The sequence below is a fragment of the Rattus norvegicus genome, chromosome 13, assembly GCF_021556685.1.
Source record: "Rattus norvegicus strain SHRSP/BbbUtx chromosome 13, alternate assembly SHRSP_T2T, whole genome shotgun sequence".
In the NCBI taxonomy this organism is placed as follows: domain Eukaryota; kingdom Metazoa; phylum Chordata; class Mammalia; order Rodentia; family Muridae; genus Rattus; species Rattus norvegicus.
Window position 1 is genome coordinate 100868842 of NC_141546.1, and position 24065 is coordinate 100892906.

Consider the following 24065-nt stretch of genomic DNA (forward strand, 5'->3'; position numbering starts at 1 on the left):
TATCAGTGTTTCTAAAATTCAAATAAAAATTATTGCAATTTGAAGTTTTTCTTAAAGGCTTAACCACACAACCCCATGACACCAGTTATCCAGCCTCCACGACAGACAGGTGCATGGATCTGAGTAGACATCTCACATCAAATTCATTTTAATTCTAAATGGGTCTGCACTTTAACGCTGGTGTGCGATCCGCATGTGTCCACAGAAAGGGTCCTAGAAAATGCACATCTTACTGTTCAAGTAAAAAACATATTCCATTGTACAAATATTTTGGAAAAACGGCTTAAATGTACATAAGAATTAAAAATACAACTTTAGTACAGTCTGCACGTGGGAGCCCTGAGCTCAGGCTCTCAGGAGGTCCTGGCACTTAGCAGATGGCCCCGAGGCTCCCGCCGCCTTCGCCTTCGGGGCTGCTTGCAGGAGAGCCGGATGCTCCCATCGTCTGCTCAGTGGCTGGCCGACCCTGCCTGGCCGTCAGCAGGCTCCTCACCCTCGCTCTCCTTGTCCCAGTCCTTCATGCTGGCGCCCATCATGAAGTCATCTCGCAGAATCTTCCACCCCGGACCCTCCTCTGATTTCACTTCGGTCTAAGAAAATACAGAACCAAAACGTTCACAAGTCAATTTAACCATAAAGAAAAATTTTAAATTATGCACTTCAAAAAGAAAAAAAACTTTTCAGTATGTACTTTAAATGATAAGACCAAAATAATATAAAATTGATTTTGTATATGTGCTCATGTACAGTACATACAAATACAGAGTAAAATCTCCACCAATGAAGCATGAAAGCAAAATAATCTAGAGTTGGGGAAAACAAGAGATTTGGTATCGTTTTAAAAAATATTTGGGCATTAATTAACCTTCGGTGATGAAGTCCTTGGCAGGGTCTTTCTTGGAGCCTAAGGTTTAACCCCAACTGCACTAACACAAGAGAGGGAGTGACTGGCGCTATAGCTGCCTGAGATGGCGCCTCATCCAGATTCTGTAGAACACGAACGAGGTCTCGCTGCCTGACACAACTGTGGAAACAGGAACTAGTGAAACGCAAAGGTTATAAACAACTGAAGCAAGAACAAACTCAGGAGGCATTCACCCACCCAGTCACAGCTAAGGACGGACACACTCCTTCCTCTGCGGTACAACAGCACCACCTTGTGGCACTCTTGAGTACTGCAACACATTTCTCTGTTACTAACCACTGTCCAGCAGAACCCCGTGCAAGGAACGTGGAGGTGGACACCAAGTCCCGTTCTCACAACTGCAGGCCTGTGCACATCTACCCCATCTGGGGGCTATATCTATGCCACAAGCATTTTTTAAAAGGCATCAAAATGTTGGCAAGTTTATCTCAAGAGCACCTCTGTCAAGGAACCCTTCTGGTTCTATTTATTTATTTTTAACACATGACTCTGCCTCGTTTAACTTTACTCACTGCGTTACTGAGTCAGCAAGTACAGCCGGATGCTCTACAGCACCACCACATTCCCACTCTCCTACGGCCCTGCCAGACAGGAATCGTCACTCTCACTGACGAAAGGAAACTGAGGCTCAAGACCTCAGCTGTTTGCTGATGTGTTCATGGACAAGTCAGCGCTGAAGCAAGGCCGACATCCTTGCACGATACACAGTAATGGGCTACGGTGACAGCATCTCTCACACAGCTGCTCTGCTACCTGTTCTCGTCCATCAGCAACACAGCAGAACCAACGCTAAAACACACAGAAAATATCTGAATGTCTAAGATCATGGGGTGGGGGAGGGTGGGGTTAACACGTCTCTGGTATTCCATGCTGCCTTCAAACTTAACTGTGAGACAAGAATGACCCTGAACTTCTGATCTTCCAGCTTCCACCACTGACTGTGGGATTACAGGCACGGACCACCACCACACGTGGTTGACACACGCTCTGCAGGCTAAGCCACATCCCTAAGCTCTGTGTAAGATAACTTCTAGGGACGTCCTAAACTGAGCAAAGTACACTGTTCTTGTGCGGGCCATCTACTGTACTGCTCCATACACAATCTCACCACCGAGCAGACTGCCTAACACACCCACAGTGAAGACAAACCAATCACAAGGTTAACACAAAACAAAACCAGGCATGGAGACATTTGAGGTCTAAACTACAGCACTGCATCCCCACCTTCTGTGCAGACCACGTCATGCAGTGTTCAGAACTGATGTGAGGTTGATTAGATGATGGCCTAGAGCAACTTGTCTAGAACCCTTTATGCTGACACTAACTGAAAAGGAAAACTGAGTAGGGCTGGTCAAATGGTTCAATGCTCGCCGTGCAAGCAAGAGGACCTGAGTTCCAGTGCTGTGTTTATAGAATAAAGAGAGGGGTGATATGTTCTATGGAGGTGTAGGAGAAGGGGGTGCCTCTGCAGACCCATGCTGAGACATCCCTTCCCCCTGAGGGACCAGCCACAAGATGAAGGTAGAGGATAGAATGGAGTTTATTCAGGGCATGGGGAAGGGAGTTAAGAGGGTAGCAGGACAGAGAAAGAGAGGGGGGAAGTTGACGGGGAGAGAGGAAGCAGGGGAGAGGGGGGAGCCAGTCATGAGCATGTGGAGAGAAGGGGGAAGGGAATGGCAAGAGAAGGGACAAAAGGATAGAGGGGAAGAGCAAAAGAGAGCAAAAGCGAGAGAGTGAGGAGAAGGCAAGCAGCCCCTGTTATAGCATCAGGCATACCTGCCTGTTGCCAGGTAACTGTGGGGGTGGAGCTTGGACAGAATGCTAACACCCAGTGCCTACAGAAAAGAATTGGGTATGGCAGCATTCACCTATGTCTTAGTGCTACAAGGGCAAGACAAGAGGACCCGACTGAAGCTCCAGTTCAGTGACAGGCTGTCTGCCTGCTACAGGGAAAAGCATTCATCATCCACCTCTAGGGCGCTTGCACACGTGCTCGCTCGCTCTCTCTCTCGCTCTTTCTCTCTCTCTCTCTCTCTCTCTCTCTCTCTCTCTCTCTCTCAACTGTCTGGTGCTCAAAATGAGTTTTTAGCTAGAATCAGAAAATACTTTTCAGATTTTAAACTGTGTGCTACAGACACAGGTACAAGACTCCGGTGTACAATGCATTTCACGAAGCAAGAGCAGGCCCAACCTCACAGGGCATCACTAAGTTCAAGTTAGAGACAGAAGCTTCTGGAGAACTCCACGCCTGTAGTTCTTACACCACACTTGGCCCATATTCCCGACCCAAACACAACTTACTCTGAATACAACTGCTGTTCATGTCAGTCAGCGTCCTACACCGTAACTACATGGTGTCTTACGTGAGTACAGTAAGGAAGTAACTTTAAACTCTTCCCATCCACCGTGGAGGATCCTGTTCCTTGGTTTCAAGCTTAGAGGCTTAGAGTCTTGCTTTGTCTAAACTCTACTATTTAAGTATTTCCAGTAAACAAACAGTAAGTGAATTATTTACAAAGTTGGCATTCCACACATTCCGTTTGCGATCTCCCCAGCCCTGCAAGGGGCTAGCTAAGGACAGTACCTTTCTCTACTCAGGCCCCGGCTTCTATGCCTCCAGATCAACTGGAAATGTCCTAAAACTGCTGAGGCCACCTGGAGACCTGTGTGGTCTTGCTTCTAGGCTCTCTTCTCGGGGCAGGGGGCTAAGCACTAGACAAGTACAGTTTTAAAAGTACCTAAAGAGTCCTGGCCTGGGTGGAAGACACCAAATACGCCTGTTTCTTCACACTGCACTAGATGCCTGGCTATGCTACAGGCTGCCATTTAACAGACACAGTAAGCAGTACCCCCACCACCACCATCTCTGTTCAATGTTTAAAGACTTCACATCACAAAACCATAAAAAAATAAACAGCTCTGCCTCAAAAGAAATGGCTTTCTCTGCATAAATGTAGACTGAAATTTGTTGCAGTGATTCTAGAAATTTCTGTCCTGTGCTGTAACTCCCTCCTTCCCCCTGCAAAATCACTGTGGCTTAATTATAGCAAAACTGACATAGTGCCAATCTCTAATAAATGAAAATCTTGCAGAAAGTTTGTATTAAAAGCAGAAGTCAGGCTGGAGAGATGTCTCAGTGGTTAAGAACACTGCAAAGATCACAGATATACTGAGAAAATCTCCTTTCCCTGAGACAGGAGCTCGATACACAGCCCTGGCTGGCCTAGAACTCCTGAGGTACACTAGGCTAGCCTTCCGAATGCTGGGATTAAAGATGTGCACCTCACCTTTCTCAGCTGGTGCTTGGAATCTTACTTACCCCAAAACCAAGCATCACCAAAGCTGCTTCAGTAGAGACTGCCCACCATCGCTCCTCCAGATAAACATTACACGTTACACCCCACCACAGCCATGTTTGTCTACAGGCCAAATTTCAACATAGATGGTCATCTTCACCCGGAGTTCCACTTCCACAATGTGGAATGATAGGATTCCAGGTGGGAACAGCCCAAAGCCCACTTCCCACACCTCTGTGACTCCCTTTGGTCCCTGAGTTCTCTCACCGGGGTGACGATATCAGCACCTGCTAACTCGCACCATCAGGAAGCTGTAAGTTAGGCTGAGGTAGGACAGGAACCCATGAAACCCACAGAACGGCTTACACGGGCTGCCGTGCTCCATCTCAGAGTTTTAACAGCAGGCGGGTCTGACATAGCGACTGCCCACCATGCCAGGGATGCCCTACCTGTCTGGCTTTGGGGCTCTTCCCAGCAGAACTGTTCTCACTTGCACCATCCATTCCTCGCAGAACACTGATGAAATCCTTCTTGGAAACAGTTGACATCAGCTTAGCTCGCTTCCGGATGGAGCCTCCTACTTCCTTAACCTTTTCGTCAACATTCCTCTGGTGTTTCTGAACAGCATTGAAGAGCTGCACCACGCCCCTGAGTACAGAGCATCAGGGCAACATGAGACACACAAGTACAGCAGAACACGGTCTCTCCACCTCTGTACAGAAGAGAGGCAGGTGCTCTCGGGAGGCCAGCACGCTAACCTATTCCGAAAGCAAGCACTGAGCTGAACTCAGTCTCATAGGGTCCCCTTACTCAACAATGGAGGGACTTAGCAGGCACTGTCTTTTTTAGTCAAATCAGGCAATAAGCTCACTTTACTTTTACCTTAAAGCATGTTGAATTGACAAGGCGAATTTTCATGTTGCTATTTTAAATAATGGTTAGACAGTACTGAAAACCATTGTGTTGTTTCCTTTTATTCAAACCGCAATGACCAAGGTGTCTCAATTTCCAGGGATCCTCACAGGCTGAAAACAGTTACCCTCTTTTAACAGATGAGGCAAGACAGGGACATTCAATGGTGTGTGCAGATTCTCACTTGCAGCTCCCACAGGTCGGAGAATGACTAGGGTAATCTGTTAACCCACAAGTTACAAACCACTCCACTAAATCCAAGATTTTGTTGTTTTGTTTTCTTTTTCCAGACAAAGTTTCCCCATATAGCCCAGGCTGCCCTGGAACCCATTCTGTAGACTAGGCTGGCCTCGAACTCCCCCCTGCCTCTGCCTCCCAAGAGCTGGGATCAAGGGTGTGTGCCACTACCAACAGGTACTGCTATGTTCTAAGTAGCACCTTCCCCAGTCCCCCAAGCTCCATGGTTGTCACTGCACATAGATTACATCATTCTGAGAGACATGTACACAGATGAGAAGCAGACACCATATCCTGTCCAGCTCTCCACATGGACCGTGACAACTGTCTGGTGCCGTGTTGGGGGATGGGGATCAGAGGGAAAAGGCTAAGGCAAAGCTGGAGTAATATGTGGAGCAACATCCTGTAAACACAGTGCCAGAGAACAAACCCAGCACCGTGCATTTAGAAAGCACCAGAAAAGAAGTGCAGTCAGGGGTTTGACATAAAAGTGATGCCCCAAGCAGATTCAGGCCAAATCACACTTGACACACTCCGGCTCTGCTTCCAGACACTTCCAAAGTCTTTGGTCAAACTCAGTGTCCATCAGTAGGCTGCAGGTGAGTCACTTGGTTCTGAGAAGGCAGAGCTTAGGAATCTCATCTGAGCACAGGAGTCAGTAGCAAAGCTTCTGTATACTTGTTCTTACAGGCGTCTGAAGCACTGTCTTACCTTGTCGCAATCCTCTGAAGGTTCCTCTCTGCCTCTTTGTCTTTGATGACATCTGGCTTCACTCTGCACAGCATTTCCCACTCCCGCTTCTTATCAATCTGTGTGGTGAATACAGTAATTATGAAGTGGTTATATGAATGCGGTACTAGGCGGTTTTGATAGTACAGCAAACTCTGATATTATATTCTATGAAAGGACAGAGGTAACAAAGCATCCTACTTCTGGGTGTCAGAGGCTGTTTCTAAAACCCAGTTTCAGGGGCTGAGCCCCGAGAGCCTGTGGTGAGCACTCTGTGTGCCTTGTGAGAGGCAGTCTCTGAGGTCGTCCTCTGGCATCAGCTCTGGAGAGCTACCAGTATATGCAGCAGGCAGTGCACAGCAAGTGAGCTGGCCACCCACTGAGCAGCACAGCAGCACCAGGGGGATGTACAACACACCGCCCACCTCAGCAAGGGCCAGTCGTGCCACTCGTTCCCTGCCAACGGACTCATCAGCCCTCAGGATCAGGTCTGTACCAGCTCTGGATAGAACAATATCATATGCAGATACTCAAGCACTATCTATTTCTCTTTGTATAAAATCATTTAAACCTATTTCTCTCCTCCTGGCACATCTAACCAATGTTCTTGTCACACACAGCCTTTTTAGTCACAAATTCAAGTAATCAAGTGAACTGATTTCCTACTGCTGTGCAAACACTGAAAGGGAGCTGGAGAAAGAAAGGCTCGCAGATAAGCATGGGCGAGTGTAAAATGCTCTCTGGATGCTCTCTGGGTATCACCCTGTTCCCAGGTGCCTGATTTCACAGAACAGCTACTAGGTCTGTTTCCCAAGCTAATATACAGTGGCCTGGCCGGATGAAATACTTGCCTAAAGACCACTAAGCATCTACACTGAGGATTGTGGAAAATGCCAACTTTTCTCTCCCCCTCCTCAGTTGTATGTTAGGAGCATGGCTAACGCTCCTTACTGGACATAACCTCACTGTTTCCTTTAGAAAAAATCTTCTTCCTCAAATCAGTGCATTTTAAAGTCAGCAGATGGTTCTGAGTGCTCTGCACAGCTCGGCTCCAGCACTCAGAGCTGACCCACAGGCTGCACAGCTCGGCTCCAGCACTCAGAGCTGACCCACAGGCTGCACAGCTTGGCTCCAGCACTCAGAGCTGACCCACAGACTTGTCCCTGGCTTTCAAGCGCTGTTCCTGCTCTCCCTCCCTCCCTAGAATTTGGAGACTATCATAGTCTAGTATCTAGGTAGAATCTGGACACAGATTCTATCATTTTAACAAGTTGTTCTAGCCTTTGCCAGTTAATAAACAAATTTTCACATTTCCACTGAAAAGCTTTCTCTCTAGTTTAGAGACAAAAATCTCTCTTAAAGAACAAAAAGAATCCTGAGTGTGAGCAAAGCTGTGTGTTAAGAGGGCAAGGTCCTCATCCCAGCTTTCACGCAGAGCAGCCAAAGAAGTAACGTGGGCATTGCCAGACATAAAGGGCAATATAACCTAATTCATCTGTACCTGGAAACTACTCCTTGGAAGTTACTGCTTCTACATTGTCAGTACAAATATGGAAGGTTACCTTTCTTTCATTAGAAAATACTTATTTTTAAAGGGAAATATTTTTCACATAGAGATACGTAAGAGTAGTACAGGGGCCCAGAAAACCTTCCTACAGCTTCTTTTATATTGTAAAACGGCCAACTTATATGCACATTTAGGTCTTTAATCGAGGTTAAAGTGGCAAACTTCTATCAGGTGCAACTAACCAGAACAAGAATCCAGTTATCAACAGAAAACAGCCACTCCTCCTCTACCTCAGGTTTACCTGGTAGGCTGGGTATGTGACTTGACCCTGCCTACCCACCCCTCCCCAGCCCTTAAAGCAGAGACAGCGGAGCACAAGCATGACACACCTGCTTCCTTTTCTCCAGCCTCTCCTGCTTTAGCTTCTCCTTCTCCTTCTCCAGCTCTTTGTTTTTGGTCAGGATGGTGGGTTTGCTTTTAGGAGTCTTTTTGTTAAGGATTTTTGCCATGGCATCTGCCCAGCCCGAATTAGTCCCAGCACTCGATTCTGCAGCGACTTCATTTTCCTCCTCACAGGATTCAACGTTGTCCTCGCTGTCTGCTTCTGCAGCTCCATCGTCTGAGTCGTCCATCTCTGACTCACAGCTTCCTACAGACCACAGGAGCAAAATAAATTAGCCTCTAGCGCCCAGGGCAGAGCACTGCCAGAGCCCCCCAGGCCCCAGTCTGCAGCACTGATGAGCACCAGGATCTCTGTGTCACTAACAGCACGGGACAGCAGCCCACAGCACTGACATGGTCGCTGGTGGCTGTGGGTAACTGACAGGGAGCACTGCAGCTGCTGGAGTTTGTCGCTTTTTGCAGTAAACATGCTCTGGGGTTCTTCCTTGGTCTTGGAAATAAAATGCAGAAATCACGTATAAAGTGATATGGGATGCCATGTCCAGGGACTTCTAGCCATGTTAGACACCTGGGATTACTTTGTGCTGCTAACGACTGGTTATGAATCCAGTCAGTGCAACAGAGACAAATCCAACAGCTGCTCCACCTCGCCTCTGTGAGGCCAATGCTGAGTGCTCTCCATACCCAGAGTTCTAAACTTAGTGAACAGACGAACCAAGATTACGTTTTATGTACTCAAGAATTAACGCATTAAGAAAAACATTTTGGTGTCAGTGTACCAATTCTCTAAGAGATTTGCCCAATATTAGAATTCTAAACCTGTGTCCAGAAAATACTAAAAACCAGCCTAACTTGTTAAAAGGTGAATGCAGCACTAAAATTGTTTCGGTCAGTTATTTATTTATTTATTTATTTTTAAAGAAAAACAAAACCAAAACTAAATGACACAGTCAAGGTGCTGAACTGCAGTGCTGAGTCAGTCACAATGGCTGCATCCGGCTCCTCCAAGCTGACTGACCAGCTCCTGGGTGTGCAGCAGAATCCCATCCTGCAGAAGCAGCAAAGCCAGCAGCCAGCACCAGCTACAGGACACAGGGCACTTTGTGGCGCTCCAGTGAATTCCACAGGGAATTCACTGGAAAACACTTCAAAGGGGAAGTCACCCAACAGCCGAGTGGCTTGGAATGTTTTCTGGTAAGAAGAGCTAACAAGGGCAGCTGAGAGGTTTTCAGAAGAAAAGTGCCTGGGTAGTTACCGTTAAGAAACAAAGGTCCTTTCTCAGGTTGATGTCTGTGTAGGTGTATCCCAAAAGTTAATGAAAAAACAAACAAACACACAAAAAACTTATTGCCTCAAACTTAGGAAAAAGTGGAGGAGGAGGAGGAGGAGAAGGAAGAGGAGGAGAATCGGGTGTGAATTTCCCACTGCTCCCACCTCACTATAACGCTGGCTCCTCCTCACTGTGGCTGGCTGTGGAACTCTCTCAGGCTTTAAGCCATCCATCCATCAGACAAACTGCTGCTTAGACATCTTACGCAGACTCATTCTAGCACACCCTTCAGTCATTACTTTTGAATAATACAAGCTGGGCACCCTAAGTTCATAACTGAAACCCCAGACACTACAATACGGACATCTTGAGTGCCATATTGATCAGCTGTGGGTAAGTGAATTTAATGTTGGAGCACGTCCTTAAGAGTTCCAGATTAGGGAGGAGGATAACCAACCAGCGAAGTCCACACAGAGTAATATTATCAATGCAGTGATAACTGTATCCAGTCAAGGGCCACACAACTTCTTCCCAGAGCATCTCTGAGGTTCCTGCGTACTAACACTTAAACAACAAAGTTAATTGAAAACATGCTAATGTATCTTTTAGCCCTCAGAGTCAGCAGCACTATGGATGCTAATAACCAAAAATTCTAAAACAAAACCTACTTTTATTAAATGTTAACCAGATGAAAGACATACAACCATTAAAAGTTTATGGACCAACACTACCTGGAGCATCAGAAGCAGAATAGGCTTTACCAGTTCCTAGGAAAACATCAAAACTACAACACTGACATCTAGTGTTGGTCCTGATGCACCTGTACAAAGGCTGCAGAGCACTGTGGCCGAGAGGCTGTCCAGGATGCCACTGCAGCTCACCACTGCAGCTTACCACCGAGACCTGTCTATTTTACTGTTCTGGTTTCTTACCAGGAGTAATGCAATACACATTACACAATCAATCTTGCATATAACCTCAACTCACCATACCAATGAAAAGAATTCCAGAAGAATTTGGAAAAGTGATTCTTTTCTGTGGTTGATGAAAGGTATCTATGGGGGTGAGGAAACTCACATATGAAGCAGAAACACAAAGAAAAAGACAGGGAACACAGGAAGCCAAAAAAATAAATAGATAAATAAAATCCCTACATTTTATTTTATTTCATTCCATTTCATTTTAAGAGGCTCAGGGGACTGAGTTGAGCATTTGCTGCCAACAGAAATGACATTCTGCATAAATAAAAATAAACTTTTTAGATGCCACTGTAATAAGATCTGCCAGCACAAAGAAAGAGAATTTTCCTGTAAGTTACTGGAGATCGCTCACCACCATGAGAACCAGAGAGAATGGCTCACATAGCATCCTATATCACTTTATACGTGATTTCTGCATTTTATTTCCAAGACCAGGGAAGAACCTCAGAGGATGTTTACCGCAAATAGCAACAAACTCCAACAACAGCAGTGCTCCTTGTCAGTTACCCACAAGCCATCAGCCGCTATCACATGCTTCTACTATGTCCAGCATGACTGAGGGACCCAATTCTTCAATTTTTACCACCTTAACTCTAACTGGCCTGAGGAAGACATGGACACCTCTCCCCTGTTGCCTCTCCCAGGCCTTCCACAGTCTCGCACACTTGCCTACCTATCTGTTCCTCAGCCCAGGAATGATTAGTGGCTGACAGGACAGTAAACTGTTTTCACCAGGACTCACGCACACTCTTAAAACATGCACTCCTCAGCATTTGTGAGCACCCATGAAAAAGAAAACACATGAGGCTTTCTCTCCCTGGAGAACCTGAGTTTAGCAGGTAAAAGAGATGCTCAATAAAAGCTGTGACTCCTAAGGAAGAAGAATGAGGAGCTGTAGCAGTGAAGAGGGAAGCTCTCAGGAGCATTCCACATAAACTGCTGACCATGCTGCCTTGCTATTTTAAGCAGTTAAATGATGAGGAAGGCTGCAGGAAGGTGGAAAGCACACTTACCTGCCCGGTTACTGCATCTTACATGCAGCGTTGTAGTTCATCAAAAAGGAAAGGCCATCTCTGGACTTCTAAACGGGACGTCAGAAAGTCCCGTGTGAGAGTGGACAGCCGTCTTCATACACTGCTATCTAGAAATGACGCCACCACCCACCTTCCTATGCCACAGTTGCAGGACGCTTTCTCTGAGGGGTGTGGACTACAGAAACTTTGCCCCAAGAGCACAAGCTTACGAGCCTTGTTAACATCATGCCTGCACCTCCTCCTTTGGTCCAACTATCTGAGTAGTAAGCCCAATTAGTCCCACCTTCCTTCCTCACAGTACCTACTTCAGCGGCCACTGTTTTCATGTTTTGACCAAAGTGCAACTTAGTAGGGATGATGGGGGAGGGAGGGGCTTATTGCTTTCGTTACTAAACTACAAATTGAAGGACCCAGGATACATTTTTACCTGAACCTACAAATTATCTACTTACTCTGCCCAGTTCAAGGACAACTCCTTCAGGATATCCTCGTTCCCGCTTACACCAAGTGGCATTCATACTTTGCTTAAGAGGCAGACTATAGCTGATCAAGTGGTATAAGTCTGAGGCAGGAGGACTACCAGGTCAAGGGCCTGCCTGGGCTAACCAGTGAGTTCAAGGCTAGCCTGCATAACCTAGAGAAACCATGTCTCAACAAAGCTGGGAATGGCTCAGTGATTAAGGACCCAGAACCCAGGTATGGCCCCTAAGACCTACATCAAGAGGCTCACAACTGCCTGTGACTCCAGGTCCAGGGAATGTAACACCACCCTCTGGCCTTCCTGAGCAATACACATCTATAGTGCACACACATACAATCAGATGCACACACATATGCACAGAGAATAAAATAAATACATGAATAAAGAGGTGGCTCAGTAGGTAATGTGCTTGCTGCTCTAATCTGAGACCAGGAGATGAATCCCCAGAGTCAGTGTGAGGTGGAGCCCAGGAGTGCACATCTACAGTTCCAGGGTTCTCACGGAGGGAGGAGAGGCCGACTGTAAACTCTGAAAACTTGCAGGCCAGCTAGCATGGTACTTGCAGTGGCATATAACAAGAGACCAGCCAACACCACCACATACACCTCAGACAAGCTAGAGAGCAAAGACCTATACTCAAGGCTGCCCTCTGATCTCCATAGGATGACATAGCACAGGCATGTCCCACACATACAGAGGTACATCTGTACTGTGGAGTAAAGCACTCCTAGCAACTCCAAGGCCCAGGATTTGATCCTTCCTCATATTCCCCCACAAGACACAGGCTGTACCATTTTTATAGCACGCATGTCTCTCTGGTTCATTAACATGTTTTATTTTGTCATAACCATAATTTAAACAGTAAGTACTGAAAAGTATGTCTGCTTATCAAAGCTCAGCCCACGTCTCTTTACCACCATTCAAGCTCACACTGCTTAACACTGCAGATATTTTTAACTTGAGGGTCTAGTTTTCTAATAAAACAATTACAATAGGAGAGGTTTCACAGGCAAGGACTTTCCAAATGAGACTCCACCAGCCCAGGATGTAAAGGAAGAACCGACAACTGAGAAATTAAAGCTCAGAAAGCTTCTGTTGGGCAAAGGAGAAAACATGGGAGAGTGTGCAGCAGGAGAAAGCCTTCAGCTACACAGCTGGTAAAGGGGTAATAGCTAAACTATTGATCAAACTCTCCACACCACACACTGATGGAGCAAACAGTCCCACCACTGACTGGGAGAACAGACCATGCAGACACTCAGATGACAAAGTGCAGATAGCCAAAATACACTAAAAGTGCTTACTACCTTTAGCCATGAAGAAAATACAAATCAAAACTATTGTAATATTCCATTTCCCTCCAGGCAGAATATCAACAGAGCAAAGCAAACTACATATACTGACACTGGAGGGACAGAGGAAGACCTTCAACTGGAGGCCATTGTCAGACACACAGCAAGTCCGGCTCATGATCTCATCTTTAAAAAAAAAACAAAACCCACTTTCAGTAAAAATACACACTGGAAGCACCTATAAAAAATTAGTTTGAGGGTTCTTCAAAAAGTTAAAAAATTTGTCCATGACATTTTGAAACCCATGAAGCATAAAAAGATGATACATGATAAAGCTATACAAATCCTTAGTTTCCTACTGCTAGAAATACTACATCTTAAATAAAAACAGGTATTTTAATAACAAAAATTAAAAACTGAACCATGATTCAGTACTCCAGAGACACCTACACAGCCGTGTTTGCCACAGCAAGCTCTGGTATCAGCTTAGGCACCCATCAGTGGGAGAACAGAGATCTTCCCAATGTACCCAATGAATAAAAGTCTACTGGGCATTGCATAGGCATGAAGCTCTGTGCTAAATTCTGACACTGCTGCTATCAAAGTCAGTAATTCCTCATTCTCAGAGATCAGGGAGTTTGTGCAACACGCAATATTTCATAAAACAAAGATTTTTATTCTTGTAAAGAGGTCAAAAGAAATCAAAACCAGAGAACATGAAAAGTACAGCTCAAGACCTGTAAGCCAAATGCATGCTTTCTGTGAGGCAACTGTCATTCTACTTTAAGGGCATTGCTTGACGTCTCAGTGAGGCCCACCCTTCGTCACTGTGATGCCCAGTGGACAATCAACCACGTCTCTGGTGCAGCTGCCTGAGAGACGGGCCAGTGCGACCTAACCATAAGCTGGTAACGTGTACTCAGTGCACTCCATGGCCCTGAAGCAGAGCTGTTCAGTTCTTAGCATCTGAAAACTTAGCAATAGTTCTATAATCCGTGGGTCACCCTGCCAGAAAGACTGAATTCACAAGAGGAAAACAATCATTTTTTGGGTTAAATACTGAATTCTGAGTAACACTAAAGAATGTGCATTAACCCTTTACTACCAAATTCACCAAAGGCCCTGCACTACTTGTCACTGCCACAGAGATGGCGTGTAAATGCTGGGAAGTCATGGAGAGCACTGGACACAGTGGTAGAGGTCTAATGGCATCTATGTGGTTTGACACCAAGCACCACAACACAGAAAACACACAGTAAAGTTGGCTTTGTTTTGCTTTGTCTTGTTTTGTTTGGGGGTGGGGAGAGGTAAGCACATTTGGTGCTCTTCAGAGGACCTGAGTTCAGTTTCCAGCACTTGTGTCTGTAGGTCTAACCCCAGGGAATATAATACCTCTGGCACAGACCCACATGCAGGGACACATGCATGTGAATAAAAATACTAAAAAGAGCCAGGCAGATGGCTCAGCATGCCGATGCACTTGCCCTAAACCTAGTGAGGACCTGAGCTCGATCCTCCTCAGTGCATACGTAGAGACCCTACAGGTTGTCCTCTCACCTTCAGGGTGCATGCATTGTTGTAGCATGTCTGCCCCCCAAAAAATAAACAATGCAATTTAAAACTTTTAAAGAGACTAATATTAGAGATGCAACAACTCTACTAAAGGTGGTTCTAGATTAAGAAAAAACAGTTTTAAAAAAAGCAACAAAAGAGTTGGCTTAGTAAATGGAGCTGGAAGAACTGAGCCGGAGTCATTAGTGACTAATAAGACCTGATCCTAGAATGTAGGCTGTGATCATCACAGAAGCTGCAGACAGGCTGTTACCGGTTCAGAGGATACAGCTGACCTTCCTAACTGTGCATCCTCTACTCGCAAGTTCACACGCACGGCATCGTTCCTTCTGAACACTAGGAACACTCGTGCACGTGCTCTCAGCAGACACACGCCATCCTGACCACTTCTTGTTCACAACTGTAACTCTAGGTCAGTGCCTAGAAGGTCACCATAACATAACAGAGCGCAAGCACCCCTTGGATAATCAGGTTTCCACGTTATTCAGAAGCCACCTTGACATACGATCTATAACCAAAGAAAACTTTAGAAACCTAATCAGTATTTATGGTGAAAAGAACATTTCCCCTTGCAATTATCTAGTTCTGAGTAAAGAAATCCAATTTCCACCCAAATCTGAAAGCTGTATTGATAGCTTCCTTAAATGTGATAGTGTTTTCTTCTCTTAGACAGTAATGCTTACAATTATTCAAATCAAAACTGTACCATAACGAGATAAAATGGCTGAGCGGGTAATGGCACCTACAGCCAAACTCCTCCAAGTCCTCAGACCTCTGATGTGGGCACACACCAAATATACAAATGCAGTTAAAAAAAAAAAAAAATCATCATCCGGACCAGAGATAACATCAGGACCAGAAGCTCTAACCCCTGCCCAAGACCTTGCTTTTCCTAACACCTCCGGTGAGGGCTGAGGCCTTCAATTACCATCCAAATGCTTAGTCAGCTGCTTCTTGGTCTTGAAGTTTATGAATTCACTTACTTATGGACCCGAGGGACAAGTGTTGTTCTAGGAACTGAGGTTTAAGTGTCTGCACACTTATGGAACTTTCCAACAGCAAAAGCACTTCACAGGCTGGGGCTAGAGAAATGTCCGCTGGTCAAGTTCAGGCTCTGCTCTTCCACAGGAAGTTTCTTTCTTGGCAGCCACACGGGGCTGCTAACCACCACCTGTAAGTTCAGCTCCGGGGACCAGAGACCCCCCACATACTTGCTCCTTCATTCACATTACTTCCCTCTCACACACGCAGCACACATACACACGACCTAAAAATAAGAAAAAACAAGCCTAAAGAAAGCAAGGCATCAAGCCACAAAGTGAGAGCGACAGGAAAGTATGCACTGGAAAAATCTCTTTGACAAACACTAGACCAGAGACTGAAGTCTATGAACAAGTAGGTGACATGCAAGCACTTCAAGAAGCCCTCTGTGCCCAGATCCCACCGAGAGAGAGCTCATCTCCCAGGAGTGCTGACACACCTGGGAGCTCAGGTGAGCCCACCACTTCTGCTCAGACGGACCTGCCCAGAGACCTTGGGACACAGGAGCCAAGGAGCAGTCTGGGACAGGATCCTTCCAGTGTCCGTCTGCACCTAGAACTGACCCTATGCCACAGCTCTTGTTACCCAGATCTCACCAGGAGAGAGCTGATCTCCCAGGAGGGTCAAGTGCGAACACCAGAGATAACGAGATGACGAGAGGCAGGTGCAAGAACCTAAGCAACAGAAACCAAGGCCACTTGGCATCATCAGAGCCCAGCTCTCCCACCACAGCAAGCCCTGGATACCTGAACAGTCTGGAAAAGTAATATTCTGATTTAAAATCACATCTCTTGATGGTGTTAGAGGACTTTAAGAAGGACATAAATAACTCCCTTAAAGAAATACAGGACAACACAGGTGAACAGGTAGAAGCCCTTAAAGAGGAAGCACATAACTCCCTTAAAGAATTACAGGAAAACACAACCAAACAGGTGAAAGAATTGAACAAAACCACCCAGATCTAACTGGAAATAGAAATAATAAAGAAATCACAAAGAGAGACAACCCTGGAGATAGAAAATCTAGGAAGAGACCAGGTATCATAGACGCATGCATCACCAACAGAATACAAGAGATAGAAGAGAGAATCTCAGGGGCAGAAAGATACCATAGAAAACATCGACACAACCATCAAAGAAAATGCAAAATTTCAAAAAAAACCCAAAACATCCAGGAAATCCAGGACACAATGAGAACATCAAACCTAAAGATAATAGATATAGAAGAGAGCAAAGATTCCCACCTTAAAGGACTAGTAAATATCTTCAACAAAATCATAGAAGAAAACTTCCCTAACCTAAAGAAAGAGATGCCCATAAACATACAAGAAGCCTGCAGAACATATAGATTGAACCAGAAAAGAAATTCCTCCCGACACATAATAGTCAAAACAACAAACACACAAAACAATGAAAGAACATTAAAAGCAGTAAGGGAAAAAGGTCAAGTAACATAGAGAGACAGACCTATCAGAATTACACCAGACTTCTCAACAGAGACTATGAAAGCCAGAAGATCCTGGGCAGATGTCATACAGACCCTAAGAGAACAGGCTACTGTACCCAGCAAAACTCTCAATTAACATAAATAAAGAAACCAAGATAGTCCATGACAAAACCAAATTTACACAATACATTTCCACAAAATCAGCACTACAAAGGATAATAGATGGAAAACTCCAACACAAGGATGGAAGCTACACTCTAGAAAAAAGCAAGAAAGTAATCTTCTTTCAACTAACCCAAAAGACAGTCACACAAACATAATCCCACCTTTAACAACAAAAATAACAGGAAACAACAATCATTGGTCCCTAATATCTCTCAACATCAATGGACTCAATTCTCCGATAAAAAGACATAGACTAACAGACTGGATATGTAAAGAAGACCTAGCATTTTGCTGCACACAGGAAACGCACCTCAGTGACAAAGACAGATATTCCTCACAGTAAGAAGCTGGGAAACAAATTTTCCAAGCAAATGGTACCAAGAAACAAGCTGGAGCAGCCATTCTAATATCAAATAAAATCGACTTTCAACCAAAAGTTATCAAAAAAGATAAAGCAGTGTCCTTCGTATTTGTCAAAGGAAAAATCTACCAAGATGAATTCTCAATTCTGTACATCTATGCTCCAATATTTATGCACCCACACTCATAAAAGAAACTTTCCTAAAGCTCAAAGCACACATTGCACCTCATACAATAATAGTGGGAGACTTCAACACCCCACTCTCATCAATGGACAGATCATGGAAATAGGAACTAAACAGAGACACAGTGAAACTAAACAGAAATTATGAACCAAATGGATTTAACAGATATCTATAGAACATTTCATCCTAAAATAGAAGAATACACCTTCTTCTCTGCACCTCACAGTACCTTCTCCAAAACTGACCATATGTGACCAACTGGTCACAAACAGATACAAGAAGACAGAAATAATCCCATGCATCCTCTCAGATCACCATGGACTAAGGCTGGTCTTCAATAACAATAAAAAAGACAGAAGCCCACACACACATGGAAGCTGAACGATGCTCTACTCAATGACAACTTGATCAAGGAAGAACTAAAGAAATTAAAGACTTTTTAGAATTTAATGAAAATGAAGGTACAACATACCCAAACTTATGGGACACAATGAAAGCAGTGCTAAGAGGAAAACTCAGCTCTGAGTGCCTCCAAAAAGAAACTGGAGAGAGCATACATTAGCAGCTTGACAGCACACCTGAAAGCTCTAGAACAAAAAGAAGCAAATACACCCAAGAGGAGTAGAGAGCAGGAAATTATCAAACTCAGGGCTGAAATCAACCAAGTAGAAACAAAAAGAACTATATAAAGAATTAACAAAACCAGGAGCTGGTTCTTTGAGAAAATCAACAAGATAGATAAACCCTTAGCCAGACTAACCAGAGGGCACAGAGACAGCATCCAAATTAACAAAATTAGAAATGAAAACGGAGACATAAAAACAGAAACTAAGGAAAATCTGAATGAAATGGACAATTTTCTAAACAGATATCAGGTACCAAAGTCCAATCAGGATCAGATAAACCATCTTCAGTCACCATAACTCCTAAAGAAATAGAAGCAGTCATTAAAAGTCTCCCAACCAAAAAAAGCCCAGGACTAGATGGGGTTAGTGGTCAATTCTACCAGACTTTTATAGAAGACCTCATACCACTACTCTCCAAACTATTCCACAAAATTGAAACAGAAGGAACACTTCCCAATTCATTCTATGAAGCCACAGTTACATTTATACCTAAGCCACACAAAGACCCAACAAAGAAAGAGAACTTCAGACCAATTTCCCCTATGAATACCAATGCAAAAATACTCAATAAGATTCTCACAAACCGAATCCCAGAACGTATCAAAACAATCACCCATCATGATCAAATAGGCTTCATCCCAGGGATGTAGGGATAGTTCAATATACGGAAACCCATCAACGTAATCCACTATATAAACAAACTCAAAGAAGAAAAACCACATGATCATCTCATTAGTTGGTGAAAACGCATTTGACAAAATTCAACACTCCTTCATGATAAAAGTCCTGGAAAGAACAGGAATTCAAAGCCCATACCTAAACATAGTAAAAGCAATATACAGCAAACCAGTAGCCAACATCAAACTAAATGGAGAGAAACTTGAAGCAATCTCACTAAAATCAGAAACTAGACAAGGCTGCCCACTCTCTCCCTACCTATTCCATATAATATACTTGAAGATCTTGCCAGAGCAATTAGACAATAAAAAGAAGTCAAAGGGATACAAATTGGGAAAGAAGTCAAAATACCACTATTTGCAGATGATATGATAGTATAATTAAGTGACCCCAAAAGTTCCACCAGACAACTCCTACAGCTGATAAACAACTTCAGCAAAGCAGCTGGATGTAAAATTAACTCAAACAAATCAGTAGCTTTCCTCTACTCAAAGGATAAACAGACTGAGAAAGAAATTAGGGAAACCACACCTTTCACAATAGTCACAAATAATATAAAATACCTTGGTGTGACTCTAACCAAGCAAGTGAAAGATTTGTATGACAAGACCATCAATTCTCTGAAGAAAGAAATCGAAGGAGGTCTCAGAAGATGGAAAGATTTCCCACGCTTATGGATTGGTGGGATTAACATAGTAAAAAAAAAATCTTGCCGAAAGCAATCTACAGATTCAATGCAATTCTCATCAAAATCCCAAGTCAATTCTTCACAGAGTTAGAAAGAGCAATTTGCAAAATCATTTGGAATAATAAAAAACCCAGGATATTGAGAACTATTCTCAACAATAAAAGAACTTTTGGGGGAAATCACCATCCCTAACCTCAAGCTGTATTACAGAGCAATAGTGATAAAATTTGTACAGTATTGGCACTGAGACAGGCAGATAGATCAATGGAATAGAACTGAAGACCCAGAAATGAACCACATACCTATGGTTACTTGATCTTTGACAAAGGAGCTAAAACCATCTAGTGGAAAAAAGACAGCATTTTCAACAAACGGTGCTAGTTCAACTGGCAGTCAGCATGCAGAAGAATGCAGATCAATCCATTCTTATCACTTTGTACAACGCTCAAGTCTAAGTGGATCAAGGACCACCACATAAAACCAGATATACTGAAACTAATAGAAGAGAAAATGGAGAAGAGTCTCAAAAACATGGGTACAGGGGAAATTTTCCTGAACAGAACACCAATGGGTTCTGCTCTAAGATCAAGAATCAACAAATGGAGCCCTGAGAGATGGTTCAGTGGTTAAGAGCACTGACTGCTCTTCCAGAGGTCCTGAGTTCAAATTCCAGCAACCACATGGTGGCTCACAACCATCTGTAATGAGATCTGATCCCCTTTTCTGGTGTGTCTGAAGACAGCTACAGTGTATTTATATAGAATAAATAAATAAATCTTTTTTAAAAAAATGGACTAATGGGACCTCATAAAATTGCAAAGACACTGCCAATAACCCTATTTTAAAAATGGGGTACAGAGCTAAACAAAGAATTCTCACCTAAGGAATATTGAATAGTGGAGAAGCACCTAAAGAAATGTTCAACATCCTTAGTCATCAGGGAAATGCAAATCAAAACAACCCTGAGATTCCACCTCACACCAGTCAGAATGGCTAAGATCAAAAACTCAGGTGACAGCAGATGCTGGCAAGGATGTGGAGAAAGAGGAACACTCCTCCATTGTTGGTGAGATTGCAAGCTGGTACAACCACTCTGGAAATCAGTCTGGAGGTTCCTCAGAAAATTGGGCATTGTACTACCTAAGGACCCAGCTATACCACTCCTAGACATATACCCCAAAATGTTCCAACATATAACAAGAACACAAGCTCCACTATGTTCATAGCAGCTTTATTTATAACAGCCAGAAGCTGGAAACAAAGGAATGGATACAGAAAATGTGGCACATCTACACAATGGAGTACTACTAAGCTATCAAAAGAAATGACTTCATGAAGTTCATAGGCAAATGGATGGAACTAGAAAATATCATCCTGCATGAGGTAACACAATCACAAAGAACACACATGGTATGCACTCACTGATAAGTGGATATTAGCCCAAAAACTGGGAATACCCAAGATACAATTCACAAACCACATGAAGCTCAAGAAGAAGGAAGAACAAAGTGTAGATGCTTCAGTCCTTCTTAAAAGGGGGAACAAAAATACTCACAAGAGGAAATATGGAGACAAGGTATGGAGCAGAGACTGAAGGAAAGGCCATCCAGAGACTGCCCCACCTGGGGGATCCATCCCATATATAGACACCAAACCCAGACAATATTGTGGGTGCCAAGAAGTATATACTGATAGGAGCCTGATATAGCTGTCTCCTGAGAGGCTCAGCCAGAGCCTGACGAATAGAGACGTTTGCTCAAAGCCAACCATTGAACTGAGAATGGGGTCCCCAATGGAGGAATTAGAGAAAGGACTGAAGAAGCTGAAGGGGTTTGCAACCCAATAAGAAAACAATATCAACCAACCAGACTCCCCCGCCCCCCAAAGCTCCCAGGGACTAAACCACCATTCCAAGATTACACAGAAATGGACCTATAACTCTATCCACAAATATAGCAGTGGATGGCCTTGTTGGACATCAGTGGGAGGAGAGGCCCTTGGTCCTGTCGAGGCTAGATGCCCCAGTGTAGGGGAATGTCAGGGAAAGGAGGTGGGAAGGAGAGGTTGCATGGGTGAAGGAGCACCCTCATAGAAGCAGGGGGAGGGAAAGAGGGTAGCAGGTTTCTGGAGGGGAAACTAGGAAAGGGGATAACATTTAAAATGTAAATTAAAAAATACCCAATAAAAAAAATTGTTTGGGGGAAAAAAATACTATAGGCAAAAGGCAGAGAACTCCAGAATGAGAGAATGTTCCATGTGTCAAGCAACCAAGATGAATAGAAAACAGAAATTATCCAACAGCAGAGCAGCAAGTGATGAGACCTATCATGCAAGTTAAAACTTCTGAATGCTACTCATGACATAGTGACTTCACATAGTAACTGAAGCCACTAGTTCATGGTTAACTGACAGAATGGGAGACACCCGGAAAGTACAGCTACACATGAGGCTTCCTTCTAAACTAAGAAGCTAGTGCCAAGAAGTATGTTTAAAAGCAGCAGCAAGGGCAGACACACAACGGTGAGGCCTCCTGAGATACGACTTCCTTTCATTCTGTTGCCAAATGTTACTTCAGTACCTATCCTTTTTACCATTTGCACTTTTTAAATACCTTGTCTCTAACTCCCAAAGGCTCACAATCCCCCACTGCACAGAAACAGTCTTTCTTCTCTCTTGTGGTTTTTTGCTGCTCACTTTCTGAACCTATTCCATCCATTATTTCTATTGCAGCCCTTCCTTTCACTCTTTGCTAGGAGGTCCAAATAGAAGCTCGTACAGCCTTTTCTATTTCCTGCTAAATGCTTACAAGTTGACTGTCAGTAAAACAGCCAAATCCCCCCATCTTAAAGATGTAAACAGTCTGCGAGGTTTTCAATACCAGCTCTGATTCGTCTCTGCCAAAACATGTAGCCTATGCTTCGATCTAAGAAAATTAACCGTGTTTTACTTCACCTCTAAGTAGGTACCGGACCTGGGGATATCACCAGTCCATCTTTTTTGCTCTGCTCTTCATTTGTGTGCTGCCTTTACTGTTAAGTTTCTAATTGGCATCGGTAGTTTCGCCCACCTTAGTAACAGCTGACTGAGTAGAAACATAAAATTATAAACACGACAGCAAGGCGCCTCTGAACAACAGAGCTCCTCTCTCAACCTCAGACTCTACGCAAGGAAACTCAGTCTTGCAGTGGGAAGCTCAGCCCGACCTTCTCAGCCGGCGAAGCTCCGCCCGGCCACATTACCTTCTCCGCCGGAAGAGTCTTTGAGCTCATCTTCTAGCTTCGACACTGCAGCCTTGGCTACCTTCTTCATTTTTTTCTTTTTCTTCGGGGAACGCTTCAGCTTTCCTCCGGGGTTCACACGTGAGTCCTGAACGGCCGCAGCCATTTTGGTTCGCCGGAAGTGCAAAATGATAATTCAGTCGGGTCGCAACAAACGGAACTTCCTCCTCTAGTTCCGGAGTTACAGAGTTCCGGAACACCGTTGTCCGGCCTGAAATTCCGCTGTGGGAGCCTCCGGTGTAGATGGAGAGAGACTCGACCCACCCGGATTCTCCAGCGGAGTCGGTTCTCGGCTTCACCCCTACCCCAGCGGTGCATTCCGGGCGGCGACTGCAGTCAGCTCTTATTTCCTTCCCCTAGAGGTTGGTTCCGAGTTAGAAACCGCATCCCCACCCACTGACTTGATACCCTCCGGTGAACGAATGGATAACAACGGAACAGCCACGGAATCAGAAAGCAAAGTTGACTTTCACATCTGTTTGTTGTTTTGTTTTGTTCTTGTTTTTCCCCTGAGGACCAGGCATGTTCTAATAGGTTTTCTAAAGCTCGGTGTTTTCTGAATTGAAGTTTCTGGGTTTTGACAGATCAGGGAGGCTGCCCAGGTAAGGGGCGGAGTGGGGGCGGGGGGAATGAGCCACGCCCTAAATCCTACTTAGCACCAGCCTTAAACTACAAAATAGCCTTGCAGTAGACCCAAGATGGCTTTGGGGGGCAACAATGAGTATCCTCCTAATTTAAACCTTTAAATCCTATCAGTTCCTTCACTAATCTGCTAAACTCAGACTCCAGCCTTCCTTCGAAAGTCTATAAATGTAAGGAACTCCCTTTGTTTTGTGAGTTGCTCTTGGATCTGCACCATATTCCAGCCCACACCCCTAAGCCCGCTAGTGTTATTAAAGGACCTGAGCTCCTGAAATACGTCCCGGCACGTGTCTATAGCGAACCAGTGGGTTTTTCTTCT

The 24065-nt window shown here is 44.4% G+C and overlaps 1 protein-coding gene across 1 annotated transcript; it reads right to left on the reverse strand.

Annotated features, from left to right (window-relative positions):
- Nucleotides 1-132: 132 nt before the first annotated feature.
- Nucleotides 133-23214, reverse strand: Rrp15 (ribosomal RNA processing 15 homolog). The gene is made up of 5 exons (NM_001009702.1): nt 23066-23214; nt 7996-8255; nt 6082-6179; nt 4671-4869; nt 133-590 (listed from the first exon to the last, which is right to left on the reverse strand). The coding sequence occupies exons 1-5, from the start codon at nt 23208-23210 to the stop codon at nt 450-452; spliced, it is 843 nt and encodes a 280-aa protein (NP_001009702.1). The 5' UTR covers nt 23211-23214; the 3' UTR covers nt 133-449.
- Between the last annotated feature and the right edge of the window lie 851 nt (nt 23215-24065).